The following is a 16,515-nucleotide window of genomic DNA, read 5'->3' as shown; positions in this document are numbered from 1 at the left end:
GGCTTGCAGACAGCTGCCTTCCTGAGTCCTTACATGGTGGAGAGGGAACTCTGGTATCTCTTTCTCTCCTTATAAGGACACTAATTCCATCATGGATCAACCCCCTCATGACTTCATCTAAATATGAAGTACCTCCCTAAGGTCTCACCTCCTAATACCATCATGTCAGGTGTTAGAGCTTTAACATATGAATTTGAGGGGAACACAAACATTTAGTACATAATCACAAGAAATGACTGAATTTAAACCTGTCAGTGGGAGAATCTTTTTGAGTGGGTTGGCCTTTGAGCATGTAAAATACTACAAATAGCCAGGCTGTTTCACCTTTGTATAAGATCAGCTTTGCTTATTAAACTTTGGGCCTCCCTTAAATATGAAACAAAATCAATTTCATGCCATTTTTATACTCTGATTCCCATTAACAAACAAAGACATAATGAGGATGACTAAAGATATAAGGTGTAAATGTGTGTTTGTGTCTCTGTGTGCGTCTCAAAGAAAGGATCCACATCAAACCAATAACAGTGGTTACTTAAGGGGATGTTAGTCACATTGGAGGGGTGAATAACGCTGTGTACTCCAGAACTGTTTTAATATTTTGTAATGAGCATATATTGAGTATTATGTGTAAAATAGAAAAATGATTACAACACATTTTAAAGAATTCTTAGCCTCCATGGCACTGTGTCTGTGATATCTTGGTTGCGGCAGCTGCCTTCAAGTTCACAACACAATATTCCCTTTGAAGCTCCCAAGAATCATCGCACATACTGCTGCTTAATAGCTATTCACTGGGTGAATAAATAAATGAATGGCCAATGAATGGAGAAAATGGAGAGAACAAAAATTTGACCCAAGACTTTTCCAGTAATTTCTTTATATTTTTTTTCAAAATCTTATCAGAGTGAGAAAATAATCTATGTCTGTCTAGAAACATATTTGGAAAGCAAATAATACAGAGAAAAAAAGGAAAAGCATGGAAAAAGTAGTTGTTAAGTGTTTGAATGATCGTATAAACTTTCCATGCAAAAAAATTACAATCCAAAAATCAATGGATTCCTAATCATAAGATGAATAAGAGACATTGTGACTAAAATCAGTAAAGCTATTAAAGTATTTAAATGTTTAATTCTTTAAGAATCAAGTAAGTGTTAGCCATAAAAGCAAATGAGAGAACATCTGGAAGGCAAAGAGGTTGAAAGATTGGAAATTAAAAAGCAAATGGTGTGCTTAGTGCTACTGAGGGACTGCAGCAAATGGATATAAACTCATTTGAAAATAAATACAGAGTTTGTATAATTACAACGAGCCTGAAGATGGGTTTAGCATTTATATATCTCCTGGGAAGCTTGGTGAGTCAGAAACATAAAACCAAAGCAACGGGAGGCCATTAAAATATTATTTCCTGTCGTATTGGAGAACTCGAGAAGAGAATAAACATACCGATTACTTGCATGGCCGGTTCCACGTCTGTCGTGGCCTCTTCCAGCAATGACAGCAGCTTGGCTGATATCTGACGCACCGATTCAATGTTGCTAAACAAGCTATCCACGTCCAGCTGATCAACCTGAAGAAACACAAACACTGAGCACCAGCTGATGGAAGGAGAGGCACAGTCATTTAGGATGTTTTCTCCTGCTAAACCGTAAGCGTTTTATATGCCAGCCCATGCTGTTTCCATCAACCGTTTCTGTAAACATTCTTATTTGGTATTTCCAGAGGAAATGTGCAGTTTTTCATGCAAGAATTTGGATGGTGCATCTGTTGTTACCTCCCTCTTTTTCTTTATTTTGACTAAGTTTTAATGAGTTGAGTGTACATCTACATATTCCTGTAAGAACCACAGTGTGAAGAAGATTTGGGCTCCCTAATCGGCATTTTATTAACTGCCCTCTATGAGGGTATGTACTAGTGCATATGCATTTAGAACACCTTACTGCTTATACAGCAGAAGTCAGAACTTACTCTGTGTAAGTGACTATTTTCAAAGCTGTTTTAAAACCACAGATGTTCTCAAAGTGATGACAAGTAGATTTGCTGAGTTGTTTCCTGCTTTTTTTTTTCTAAAAGAAATGTGAATGGAAATCTTCACCAAACGTATTCTACTAATTAAAGATACATCATATTTTATAACTTGATGCATACCCTCAAAAACCAGTGTAATCATTCCTAGATCTTATAGCTGGTGTTTATAATAATTTATTCATTCACCCATCCTTTCACTAAATAATTCCTGAAGTCCTTCTATGTACCAAGAATTGTAGTAGAGACCAAACTCTGTCACAGGCATTGGATGATTTGTAGAGGGTTGGCCAACGATCCTAAGCCATCCAAGAAGAGTATGATGAGCTATGTGCCCAGATTTTGCTGGATCTTACTCAAAATCTTTCTCCTGAGTTTAAGTCAGATCTCCTTTCATAATCAAACAGTGTCTAGTGGGTCATGAACAGCTTGGCCCAGGCTCCGCTGGGTTGCCACAGGGAATAGGAGCAGGTGCCTTTTATTCATGACTTATTGTGCATGAGGTCATAGATGGATAACCAAGTCATCAATAATCGTCATGGAGAAGCTTCAGAGATGAAAAGCAGAGTTACTGGTCCAAAACAAGGTTGGCAAAATTAGGGGTGAGAGAGAGACAGGGAGTTAAGCTAAAGATCAGAAAAAAGGAGCCAAGAAATTAAGGGAAATTGGGCACAAGGTATATAGGATAAGAGACAGACCTGGAAGAATTCTGGAGATGAAGGTCAACAACTGCAGCTTCTTTTTTTAGGCTCTCAGCTAGCTCTATTTAGGAGTGGGGAAGTGTCGTGGTCCGAATGCGGGTTGGAAAAGAATTTCCACACATAAGGCAAAATGTAAAGAGGACAGAATTTATTAGAGGGAAGGGTCGCTGCTGGAACAGCGGGCCGACTTCCTAGTAGTCTGGGAAAGTCCAGCCCAAACATGTGCTATTGATCACTTTTTATAGCCAGAAAACAAAAGAATGGTTCGAGGTGAAAATTTCGACTGATTGGTCGAGGCACATATACCTTCCTTCTATAGGGTTGGAGTGGGACAGGACATATGCCTTTCCTTATTTGGGACAGGTCCCATTGCCCAGGTGGGCGTCGCCCAGGTGGGCGCAGGGATTTCGTAACCATCGCAACATGGTGAGGAGGGCGATTAGGAGTCCCGTAGGGGGTGTGACGCTGAAACTTTTTCAGGCAGGGTCGTCCTTTGTCCTTGAAGCACCATTGTGCTTGGAGCACCACAGGGTGGAGGCAGACTGCTCGTTATTTTTTTATCCCGTCCTTTTTTGACATTGACCCCATTCTTGACGTTGTTCCGCATACTGGACATGGCTATTATTTTGATCAGGGTGTTCTGTTATTCAACATGGAAGCAATACGTCACATTGTACCTTGTTTAAAATTTTGTGACTGTGTCAGTTGTTTCCTATGCAATATAGTCTGGCTGGATATATGTCCTTCAACCATCTTGGGAAATTCCTCACCTTCCTGTCATCAGTCTGGTTCTCAAGAAAACTCCGAGCCTCATTTGTAATCAAATTCTGTGTGATTGTATGTAGTGGGTTTATTTATAGGACTACACAACTTTTTTTTTCAGTTTTTTAAATGTATTCTGAAATTATCTATATATTCATACCTCATTAGTAATAATTAAATCATTATTAGCTCTTAGGGTCTTTAACCCAGTATCTCACAAAATGTTTCTTTGTTAAGCACTCATTCTAACAGGATAGGGCACACATGGCTCTTCTGCCTAAAATCTATGGATTTTCAAGACTTCTAATTTCTGTATTAGTAAGTATGTTTAGTATTATAGATACAAAGTATCTAAAAGGCAGATAACAGTTATATGGCTCTTTTTGTTTATCATAATTTTAAATGGCTCAAATGCCACATATCTCTGAGTACCACTGATTTAACACATTATTTTCTTTATGTATTGGGTATTAATTAAATCACAAAGGCATAACTTTGCATAGTGCAAAATATGTTTTACAAAAGTTTTGTATGAGTCAAATTTTTCTAGATTGATTTATTTTAGATGTGCTAGTTTAATATTTTTTAAAATCATATTTTGAAATGAATCCTTCTAAAGTATAAAATTTCATCCCTAATTTACTTGTTTTGTAAGCAAGTAGTTCATATGGTGTACCCTATTATTATTACATTTTGTTGTGGAATCTTCATTCTGAGGAACTTCATATTTATTATATCATATACAATTCCATCTTCTCTGTAAAATATGAACCAGTTTGAAGATAGGGAAACTCATGCAGAGTGAAGAGAGGTACCATGCCCTAAATTATGAAGTTCAAGACAGAGCTGGAGCTGGAAACTGACCTTTTAGTCCTATTTCATAGTCCATTACTAGCAGTAACTAATAATAGAATACTTTGCCATCTCTGTTTGGATTTTTTAGTTTGTTCCTGAGTTTTTCGCTAGGTTTTCAGTTCTACAATTTATTTCGCAAGGTCAGAACCCTGTATATTTGTCTAATTTATATTTTAAATTCATTTAGCAAGGATCTAATTCTGTATTCTATCTATAATCTTAGCGCAATGCAACAAATACTAAATAACAAAAACATAGGTTTTGATTTCTTTTCTTTCTGAAGGACAGAAAGGATTAAAACATCAGTTGGCCTGGTTTCAATCACCCGTATCACCACAGGCCCATGGGGATTCTGTGAATCATGAAATGAATTCACATTTAGTCACTGATATGCCAAGGAACAAATGTCTCATCCAAATAGGCTTTTAAAACTGGTAGATGATTTTCTAACTATTGATGTAAATTCAGGGAAGCATTTACATACATTTATTAATTATTTACTAGAAATGGGCAATACTCAGCTTAGGTTGAGTTATATTTTAAATGAAAATAAATTCATTTTTTTGTAAAAAGATTTCTTTTAAGTATACATTATTCTAAGCAAAGTCAATATATAATAATTTGAAAGTACAAAACAGAGAAATTAAAGGTCAGTATTTTGGGTGACAATTTAATTCTTTGCTTCCCAAAAGTATTCACAGGATAATACTTCAAATAGCAAGTTCCCATTGCATTTAAATAATTGCTGATCCTACAGTTGTATGTATACAAAACTCCCAAGGCACAAATGTCCAAGTAAAAGAAAACACACCTATAAAACTTTATCAATTCAGAGACTGTAATCACTGGTATTGGATTACTCTGTTACCACCAGCACCTTATACTCACTGTTTTCAAAAGCTTTCGTTGCATTTTCCTGCATTCACATCCCAGCCCAAGCTCTTCCCTTTGCTTACAAACGCTTTGCCCCCAAATAACTTAAAACATTCTACACATCTGAAATGGAATATGGTAATGGTAGTATCTGTCCAGTAGTTTTGCCCATCTTTCTGTCCTTTCTGTTGCTTTTTTTGGGAGAAGCCACAGCTCCCCAGCTCTACCTGATCTGGTGGAATTATCACTCATGGTGCCTGACCCCTCCCTACTCCCTCCAGTGGTGGGCATGTGACCTGCTGGCCACAGCAATTGGCCTAGGATGACAGGTGCCAAAGCATAGCAAATGAGGAGCTTCACTGATTTTTAAAAATGGTTGTTGGGAAACAGAAGGGCCTGGATTGTCAGCCCTAAATATGTAAATTTCTGTCTTCAGCAGTCATCTTTGTGGAGAGCTTGACTGTAGTAAAGTCAACACAGAGAGGGAAGCTAAGTGTGACATCGTCATGTGAGCTCCTGGGTCTACATTGCCTAAACCAAGACATCCTTATTACAGAAAGTGATAAACGGCCTTTTCTTTTTTTCTACATTTTTATTCCTGCCCTGCCACTAGGTTCATCAGTACCTTTTTCTTTTTTTTTTTAGATTCCATATATATGTGTGAGCATATGGTATTCATTTTTCTCTTTCTGACTTACTTCACTCGGTATGACAGACTCTAGGTCCATGCACCTCACTACAAATAACTCAGTTTTGTTTCTTTTTACAGCTGAGTAATATTCCACTGTATATATGTGCCACATCTTCTTTATCCATTCATCTGTCGATGGACACTTAGGTTGCTTCCATGTCCTGGCTATTGTAAACAGTGCTGCAATGAACATTGTGGTACATGACTCTGTTTTTTTTTTTTTTTTTTTAAATCAGTCATCAATTTTATACACATCACTGTATACATGTCAATCCCAATCGCCCAATTCAGCACACCACCATCCCCACCCCACCGGGGTTTTCCCCCCTTGGTGTCCATATGTTTGTTCTCTACATCTGTGTCTCAACTTCTGCCCTGCAGACTGGTTCATCTGTACCATTTTTCTAGATTCCACATACATGCGTTAATATACGATATTTGTTTTTCTCTTTCTGACTTACTTTACTCTGTATGACAGTCTCTAGATCCATCCACGTCTCTACAAATGACTCAATTTCGTTCCTTTTCATGGCTGAGTAATATTCCATTGTATATATGTACCAAATCTTTACCCATTCGTCTGTCAATGGACATTTAGGTTGCTTCCATAACCTGGCTATTGTAAATAGTGCTGCAATGAACATTGGAGTGCATGTGTCTTTTTGAATTATGGTTTTCTCTGGGTATATGCCCAGTAGTGGGATTGCTGAATCATCTGGAAATTCTATTTTTAGTTTTTTAAGGAACCTCCAAATTGTTCTCCATAGTGGCTGTATCAATTTACATTCCCACCAACAGTGCAAGAGGGTTCCCTTTTCTCCACACCCTCTCCAGCATTTGTTGTTTGTAGATTTTCTGATGATGCCCATTCTAACTGGTGTGAGGTGATACCTCATTGTAGTTTTGATTTGCATTTCTCTAATAGTTAGTGATGTTGAACATCCTTTCATGTGTTTGTTGGCAATCTGTATATCTTCTTTGGAGAAATGTCTATTTAGGTCTTCTGCCCATTTTTGGATTGGGTTATTTGTTTTTTTCATATTGAGCTGCATGAGCTGCTTGTAAATTTTTGAGATTAATCCTTTGTCAGTTGTTTCATTTGCAAATATTTTCTCCCATGCTGAGGGTTGTCTTTTCATCTGCTTTATGGTTTCCTTGCTGTGCAAAAGCTTTTAAGTTTATTAGGTCCCATTTATTTATTTTTGTTTTTATTTCCATTTCTCTAGGAGGTGGGTCAAAAAGGATCTTGCTGTGATTGATGTCATAGAGTGTTCTGCCTATACTTTCCTCTAAGAGTTTTATAGTGTCTGGCCTTACATTTAGGTCTTTAATCCATTTTGAGTTTATTTTTGTGTATGGTGTTAGGGAGTGTTCTAATTTCATTCTTTTACATGTAGCTGTCCAGTTTTCCCAGCACCACTTATTGAAGAGTCTGTCTTTTCTCCAATGTATATTCTTGCCTCCTTTATCAAAAATAAGGTGACCATATGTGTGTGGGTTTATCTCTGGGCTTTCTGTCCTGTTCCATTAATCTATGTTTCTGTTTTTGTGCCAGTACCATACTGTCTTGATTACTGTAACTTTGTAGTATAGTCTGAAGTCAGGGAGCCTGATTCCTCCAGCTCCATTTTTCTCTCTCAAGATTGCCTTGGCTATTCGGGGTCTTTTGTGCTTCCATACAAATTGTGAAATTTTTTGTTCTAGTTCTGTGAAGAATGCCATTGGTAATTTGATTTGGATTGCATTGAATCTGTAGATTGCTTTGGGTAAAATTCAAGCTACTTGGAATTTTACTTGTTGCCTCTAACCAACAGGGGACTAATACACTTCTCTTTATTTCTAGCCAAAATCGCACTTCCTCTAAGAAAACTTTCTTGCTCCCTTGGTTGGAATGAACCTCTCCCTCTCCTATGCTTCCACGACTCTTGCTTTGATTACCCAGTGCTTACATTGAAGCCTATTTTATACATATGAGTTATTTATTAATTTATCTGTCTTTATGTAAAAACTGTGAGTCCCTCCAGGACATTGTCTTTGTGAGTTATTTGAATACGACCCTGTGTCTAATACAGTGCAAGGCTCACACCTAGCACTCAATAAAAGTTTGACAGTTTGAATTGAATTGAATCACTATAATTCAAACGATCTATTTTGTCTGTGGGAGCCATCAATAAATGTTCTTGTTCTTTACTGGGCTCTGAATAACAAGTATGAGGAAATCAAAAGTGGTTTAAAGAAAAAAATCAAAATCACCTAATTTCGTTGTTCAGAATATCACATTAAGTGGATATTTGATAATTTTCTGCTTAATTTTATCTACAGAGACAAACTGTTGTGCTCAGTTTGGCTGTTAGTATACTGAAGATTTGCTGACAAAGGCTCCACTTCCCCCTTCGTTTACACTTGGGAAATCCCTGTTTACTGTATTCTGCTTAATGAGCCTTGGGACACTCATCCTAAACCTAGTCACAGACAGGAATCACCAAACATTCTTAGGTATTGTGCAGACCCCAACCACAAACACCTTTAAAAGTGGACATTGAAAAGAAGCTAAGAAACAAACTGTTTAAAAAAAAAATAAGCTATTTTCATAAAAGTAGTTCATGTTTATTGTAGAAAATTAAAGATAGGTAGCTAAGTAAAAGAAAGAAAATACAATTGCATATTATTCTACCACACAGAAATAACCATTGATATTGTGAGGTATGTCCTGCTTAATTGTTGTTCTCTCTCTGTGTGTGTACATCTGTACAACAGATTTATATACTTCAAATAATGTTTTAAAATTTTAGTTTTTTTAACTTAGCATAACATGAACATCTTTTCATGTCATTAATTTTCCACAATTGCAACATTTTAAATGTCAATATTATGTGGAAATACTGTAGTCTAATTAACCAGTCATTAAATATTTGAAATCTAGATAAATTGCCTTTTTCACTATTATAAGCAGCTCTCCTGGCTAAAACCTGTTCACACCTATGATTATTTACTTATGAAATTAGGAAATAAGTGTAATTGTTGAGCTAAAGTTATTAATGTTTCTTAAGGCTTTTAACAAGTCTTGGTAAATTGTACCAGCAAATACAAACATTATTTTCTTCTAATAACCAATGCATTAAAAACCCTCAGCTGGATATTACTGCCCTGACCTCAATTTGGAAATACATTTTTAAGCTTCTAATTTGATGATCAAAATCACAGAACTTTAATGTTCCAGACATATATACAACAACTGTAGAAGAAGGAAGAAAATAAATAACATTGCTTTTGAGGACCATGGTGATTCCCACCAACCAAACTCTTCTCTGGAAATTGTTTCTAGAAAAGACTTCAGTATTTCTGTTTGGTATGGTTTGGCAGTAAGTCTAGACTCAATATAGCGTCCAATTTTGGACCCTATATTAGAATTCATATAGGGGAAATCCACCTTGGACATCATCTGACTCAGTCTAACAAAACCTGGGTCCCATCTATCCTTTCTATATGGCACTCCCATGCACAGCATTGTGGTGAGACCTGGATGTATTCACTAAATTAGTTTGCTCCATTATTAATGTTGAAACCTAAAAGAGCAATGATATTAAGATTTTAACTGTAACAAGTAAGGTGAGAGTGGAGGAATGGTGAAAATGTGTTAAAAAAAAAAACAACCCTAGGAAGTGGGGACCCAATGGGGATGTTATGAGAGGGAAGAATCAGTTCTAGTTTTATTTTTTAGTGAGGCAACTGAGGAGAGGATGGCTTGTGAGACAGAAATTGCAGCAAGTGGGAAAAGAGGATGTTGGCAGAAGGCCCTGGCACCCACAGGGCTAGGATAATTATCTAATTACGATGGCATTCACTCAGACAGTTGGCTTCTAGATTACAAAGCTTTTCAGGGTAAACTAGCCATTATTTCATCAGTTTTCTCTAAACTACTGATTTGTCTGTGTGAAATTTCCTGCTGTGAAGCTAGATTCTAAACTGGCTAATTGAGTCAGACTGCAAGTTGAATCAATATCACAGCTAGACAGCAAGTCTTTTAACCAATCGTGCAGCTAAATGCCCAAGTAGGGGGAACCTTCAAGATGGCGGAGGAATAAGACGTGGAGATAACCTTCCTCCCCACAAATACATCAAAAATACATCTACATGTGGAACAACTCCTACAGAACACCTACTGAATGCTGGCAGAAGACCTCAGACTTCCCAAAAGGCAAGAAACACCCCACGTACCTGGGTAGGGCAAAAGAAAAAAGAAAAAACAGAGACAAAAGAATAGGGATGGGACCTGCACCTCTGGGAGGGAGCCGTGAAGGAGGAAAAGTTTCCACACACTAGGAAGCCCCTTCACTGGTGGGGACAGGAAGGTGGGCGGAGGGGAAGCTTCGGTGCCACAGAGGAGAGCACAGCCACAGGGGTGCAGAGGGCAAAGCGGAGAGATTTCCGCACAGAGGATCAGTGCCGACCAGCACTCAGCAGCCCGAGAGGCTTGTCTGCTCACCCGCCGGGGCGGGCAGGGGCTGGGAGCTGAGGCTCGGGCTTCAGAGGTCAGATCCCAGGGAGAGGACTGGGGTTGGCTGCGTGAACACAGCCTGAAGGGGGCTAGTGCGCCACAGCTAGCCGGGAGGGAGTCCGGGAAAAAGTCTGCAGCTGCCGAAGAGGCAAGAGACCATTGTTTCGGTGTGCACAAAGAAAGGGGCTTCCTTCCCCATCTGCCCAAAGAAGGCAGAGCACCGCCTAATGAGCTCCAGAGACAGGTGTGAGCTCAGGCTATCAGCTCAGATCCCAGAGACGGGCATGAAACGCTAACGCTGCTGCTGCAGCCACCAAAAAAATCTGTGTGCAAGCACAGGTCACTCTCCACACCTCCCCTCCTGGGAGCCTGTGCAGCCTGCCAGTGCCACGGTCCTGTGATCCAGGGACAAGTTCCCCGGGAGAACACACGGCACGCCTCAGGCTGTTGCAACGTCATGTCGGCCTCTGCTGCCACGCCACAGGCTCGCCCCGCATTCCAATTATAACTACATTACCCCTCCCTCCCCCCAGCATGAGTGATCCAGAGCCCCCTAATCAGCCACTGCTTTAACCGCATCCTGTCTGGGCGGGAACAGATGCCTGAGGGCGACCTACACGCAGAGATGGGGTCATAACCAAAGCTGAAACCCAAGAGCTGTGCGAACAAAGAAGAGAAAGGGAAATTTCTCCATGCACCCTCAGGAGCAGCGGATTAAATCCCCACAATCAATTTGGTGTACCCTGCATCTGTGGAATACCTGGATAGACAACAAAGCATCCCAAAATTGAAGCGGTGGAATTTGGGAGCAACTGTAGACTTGGGGTTTTCTGTCTATGACTGACTTGTTTCTGATTTTTATGTTTACCTTAGTATAGTTTTAAGTGTTTGTTATCATTGGTGGATTCGTTTATTGGTTTGGTTGCTCTCTTCTTATTTTTTATTATTATACTTTTTACATTTTTTTATTTTAAATAATTTTATTTTATTTATATTTATTTATTTTATTATTTATTTATTTTTTCTCCCTTTTCTTCTCAGCTGTGTGGCTCACAGGGTCTTGGTGCTCTGGCCTGGTGTCAGGCCTGAGCCTCTGAGGCAGGAGAGCCGAGTTCAGGACATTGGACCACCAGAGAACTACAGCCCAACATAATATCAATCAGTAAGACCTCTCCCAGAGATCTCCATCTCAACGCTGAGACCCAGCTCCACCCAACAACCAGCAACCTACAGTGCTGGACACCCTATGCCAAACAACTAGCAGGACAGGAACACAACCCCACCCATTAGCAGAGAGGATGCCTAAAATCATACTAAGTTCACAGACAACCCAAAACACAGCACCAGACATAGCCCTGCCCACCAGAAAGACAAGATCCATCCCCACCCACCAGAACACAGGCACCAGTCCCCTCCACCAGGAAGCCTACACAACCCATTGAACCAACCTTACACACTGGGGGCAGACACAAAAAACAACAGGAACTACAAACCTGCTGCCTGTGAAAAGGAGACCCCCAAACAGTAAGTTAAGCAAAATGAGAAGACAGAGAAACACACAGCAGATGAAGGAGCAAGGTAAAACCCCACCAGAGCAAACAAATAAAGAGGAAACAGGCAGTCTACCTGAAAAAGAATTCAGAGTAATGATAGTAAAGATGATCCAAAATCTTGGAAATAGAATGGAGAAAATACAAGAAATGTTTAACAAGGACCTAGAAGAACTAAAGAGCAAACAAACAATGATGAACAACACAATAAATGAAACTAAAAATTCTCTCGAAGGAATCAATAGAAGAATAACTGAGGCAAAAGAATAGATAAGTGACATGTAAGATAAAATCGTGGAAATAACTGCTGCAGAGCAGAATAAAGAAAAAAGAATGAAAAGAACTGAGGACAGTCTCAGAGACCTCTGGGACAACATTAAACACAGCAACATTCGAATTATAGGGGCCCCAGAAGAAGAAGATAAAAGGAGGGGGTCTGAGAAAATGTTTGAAGAGATTATAGTTGAAAACTTCCCTAACATGGGAAAGGAAATAAACAAGTCCAGGAAGCACAGAGAGTCCTATACAGGATAAATCCAAGGAGAAACATGCAAGACACATGTGAATTAAACTATCAAAATTAAATATGAAGAAAAAATATTAAAAGCAGCAAGGGAAAAGCAACAAATAACATGCAAGGGAATCACCATAAGGTTAACAGCTGATCTTTCAGCAGAAAATCTGCAGGCCAGAAGGGAGTGGCAGGACATATTTAAAGCGATGAAAGGGAAAAGCCTACAACCAAGATTACTCTACCCAGCAAGGATCTCATTCAGATTCGACAGAGAAATTGAAACCTTTACAGACAAGCAAAAGCTAAGAGAATTCAGCACCACCAAACCAGCTTTACAGCAAATGCTAAAGGAACTTCTCTAGGCAGGTAACACAAGAGAAGGAAAAGACCTACAAGAACAAACCCAAAACCATTAAGAAAATGGTAATAGGAACATATATATCAATAATTACCTTAAATGTAAATGGATTAAACGTTCCAACCAAAAGACATAGACTGGCTGAATGGATACAAAAACAAGACCCATATATATGCTGTCTACAAGAGAGCCACTTTGACCTAGGGACACACATAGACTGAAAGTGAGGGGATGGAAAAAGATATTCCATGCAAAAGGAAATTAAGAGAAAGCTGGAGTAGCAATTCTCATATCAGACAAAATAGACTATAAAACACAGACTATTACAAGAGACAAAGATGGACAATACATAATGATCAAGGGACCAATCCAGGAAAAAGATATAAGAATTGTAAATATTTATGCACCCAACATAGGAGCACCTCAATACATAAGGCAAATGCTAACAGCCATAAAAGGGGAAATAGACAGTAACACAATCATAGTAGGGGACTTTAACACCCCACTTTCACCAATGGACAGATCATCCAAAATGAAAATAAATAAGGAAACACAAGCTTTAAATGATATATTAAACAAGATGGACTTAACTGATATTTATAGGACATTCCATCCAAAAACAACAGAATACACTTTCTTCTCAAGTGCTCATGGAACATTCTCCAGGATAGATGATGTCTTGGGTCAGAAATCAAGCCCTGGTAAATTTAAGAAAATTGAAATCATATCAAGTATCTTTTCTGGCCACAATGCTGTGAGACTATATATCAATTACAGGAAAAACTCTGTAAAAAATACAAACACATGGAGGCTAAACAATACACTACTAAATAACTAAGAGATCACTGAAGAAATCAAAGAGGAAATCAAAAAATATCTAGAAACAAATGACAATGAAAACACGATGACCCAAAGCCTATGAGATGTAGCAAAAGCAGTTCTAAGAGGGAAGTTTATAGCAATACAATCCTACATCATGAAAAAGAAAAATCTCAAATAAACAATCTAACTTTACACCTAAAGCAATTAGAGAAAGAGGAAAAAAAACCCAAAGTTAGCAGAAGGAAAGAAATCATAAAAGTCTATCAGAAATAAATGAAAAAGAAATGGAGAAAACAATAACAAAGATCAATAAAACTAAAAGCTGGTCTATGAGAAGATAAACAAAGTTGCTAAACCACTGGCCAGACTCATCAGGAAAGAAAGGGGGGAAGCCTCAGATCAACAGAATTAGAAGTGAAAAAGGAGAAGTAACAACTGACACTGCAGAAATACAAAGGATCATGAGAGATTACTACAAGCAACTATATTCCAATAAAATGGACAACCTGGAAGAGATGGACAAATTCTTATAAAAGCACAACCTTCCGAGTCTGAACCAGGGAAGAAATAGAAAATATAAACAGACCAATCAAAAACACTGAAATTGAAACTATGATGAAAAATCTTCCAACAAACAAAAGCCCAGGACCAGATGGCTTCACAGGTGAATTCTATCAAACATTTAGAGAAGAGCTAACACCTATCCTTCTCAAACTCTTCCAAAATATAGCAGAGGGAGGAGCACTCCCAAACTCATTCTACGAGGCCACCATCACCCTGACACCAAAACCAGACAAAGATGTCACAAAATAAGAAAACTACAGGCCCATAACACTGATGAACAATGATGCAAAAATCCTCAACAAAATACTAGCAAACAGAATCCAACAGCACATTAAATGGATCATACACCATGATCAAGTGGGGTTTATCCCAGGAATGCAAGGATTCTTCAATATACACAAATCAATCAATGTGATACACCATATTAACAAACTGAAGGATAAAAACCACATGATAATCTCAATAGATGCAGAAAAAGCTTTCGACAAAATTCAATACCCATTTATGATAAAAACTCTCCAGAAAGTAGGCATAGAGGGAACTTACCTCAACATAATAAAGGCCATATATGACAAACCCACAGCAAACATCATTCTCAATGGTGAAAAACTGAAACCATTTCCTGTAAAATCAGGAACAAGACATGGATGCCCCACTCTTACCATTATTATTCAACATAGTTTTGGAAGTTTTAGCCACAGCAATCAGAGAAGAAAAAGAAATAAAAGGAGTCCAAACTGGAAAAGAAGAAGTAAAACTGTCACTGTTTGCAGATGACATGATACTATACATAGGGAATCTTAAAGATTCTACTAGCATACTACAAGGGCTAATCAATGTATTTGGTAAAGTAGCAGGATACAAAATTAATGCACAGAAATTTCTTGCATTCTTATACACTAATGATGAAAAATCTGAAAGAGAAATTAAGGAAACACTCCCATTTACCATTGCAACAAAAAGAATAAAATATCTAGGAATAAACCTACCTAAGGACACAAAAGACCAGTATGCAGAAAACTATAAGACACTGATGAAAGAAATTAAAGATGATTGAAACAGATGGAGAGATATACCATGTTCTTGGACTGGAAGAATCAACAACTTGAAAATGACACTACCCAAAGCAATCTACAGATTCAATGCAATCCCTATCAAACTACCAATGGCATTTTTCACAGAACTAGAACAAGAAATTTCACAGTATGTATGGAAACACAAAAGACCCTGAATAGCAAAAGCAATCTTGAGAAAGAAAAACGGAGCTGGAGGAATCAAGCTTGCTGACTTCAGACTATACTACAAAGTTACAGTAATCAAGACAGTATGGTACTGGCACAAAAACAGAAATATCGATCAATGGAACACGATAGAAAGCCCAGAGATAAACCCACACATATATGGTCACCTTATCTGTGATAAAGGAGGCAAGAATATACATTGGAGAAAAGAAAGCCTCTTCAAGAAGTGGTGCTGGGAAAACTGGACAGCTACATGTAAAAGAATGAAATTAGAACACTCCCTAACACCATACACAAAAATAAACTCAAAATGGATTAAAGACCTAAGTCTAAGGCCAGACACTATAAAACTCTTAGAGGAAAACATAGGCAGAACACTCTATGACATAAATCACAACAAGATCGTTTTTGACACACCTCCTAGAGAAATGGAAATAAGAACAAAAATAAACAACGGGACCTAATAAACTTAAAAGCTTTTGCACAGCAAAGGAAACCATAAAGATGAAAAGACAACCCTCAGAATGGGAGAAAATATTTGCAAATGAAACAACTGACAAAGGATTAATCTCAAAAATTTACAAGCAGCTCATGAAGCTCAATATGAAAAAAACGAACAACCCAATCAAAAAATGGGCCAAAGACCTAAATAGACATTTCTCCAAAGAACACATACAGATGGCCAAGAAGCACATGAAAAGCTGCTCAACATCACTAATTATTAGAGAAATGCAAATCAAAACTACAATGAGGTATCACCTCACACCAGTCAGAATGGCCATCATCAAAAAATCTATAAACAATAAATGCTGGAGAGGGTGTGGAGAAAAGGGAACCCTCCTGCACTGTTGGTGGGAATGTAAATTGATACAACCACTATGGAGAACAGTATGGAGGTTCCCTTAAAAGCTAAAAATAGAGCTACCATATGACCCAGCAATCCCACTACTGGGCATATTCCCTGAAAAAACCATAATTCAAAAAGAGACATGTACCACAATGTTCATTGCAGCACTATTTACTATAGCCAGGACATGGAAGCAACCTAAATGTTCATTGACAGA

General features: G+C 38.3%; 1 protein-coding gene across 1 annotated transcript in view; it reads right to left on the bottom strand.

Annotated features, from left to right (window-relative positions):
• The window catches only part of ARHGEF38 (Rho guanine nucleotide exchange factor 38), a 155,583-nt gene that overhangs the window by 69,008 nt on the left and 70,060 nt on the right, over window positions 1-16,515 (bottom strand). Inside the window, exon 3 of the mRNA XM_036853361.1 lies at window positions 1,444-1,567. Coding sequence (XP_036709256.1) covers window positions 1,444-1,567 — 124 coding nt within the window. The remainder of the gene's footprint in view (window positions 1-1,443; window positions 1,568-16,515) is intronic.

Source organism: Balaenoptera musculus, chromosome 5 (genome assembly GCF_009873245.2).
Source record: "Balaenoptera musculus isolate JJ_BM4_2016_0621 chromosome 5, mBalMus1.pri.v3, whole genome shotgun sequence".
Lineage (NCBI taxonomy): Eukaryota > Metazoa > Chordata > Mammalia > Artiodactyla > Balaenopteridae > Balaenoptera > Balaenoptera musculus.
This window is presented reverse-complemented; position numbering and strand designations above follow the sequence as displayed.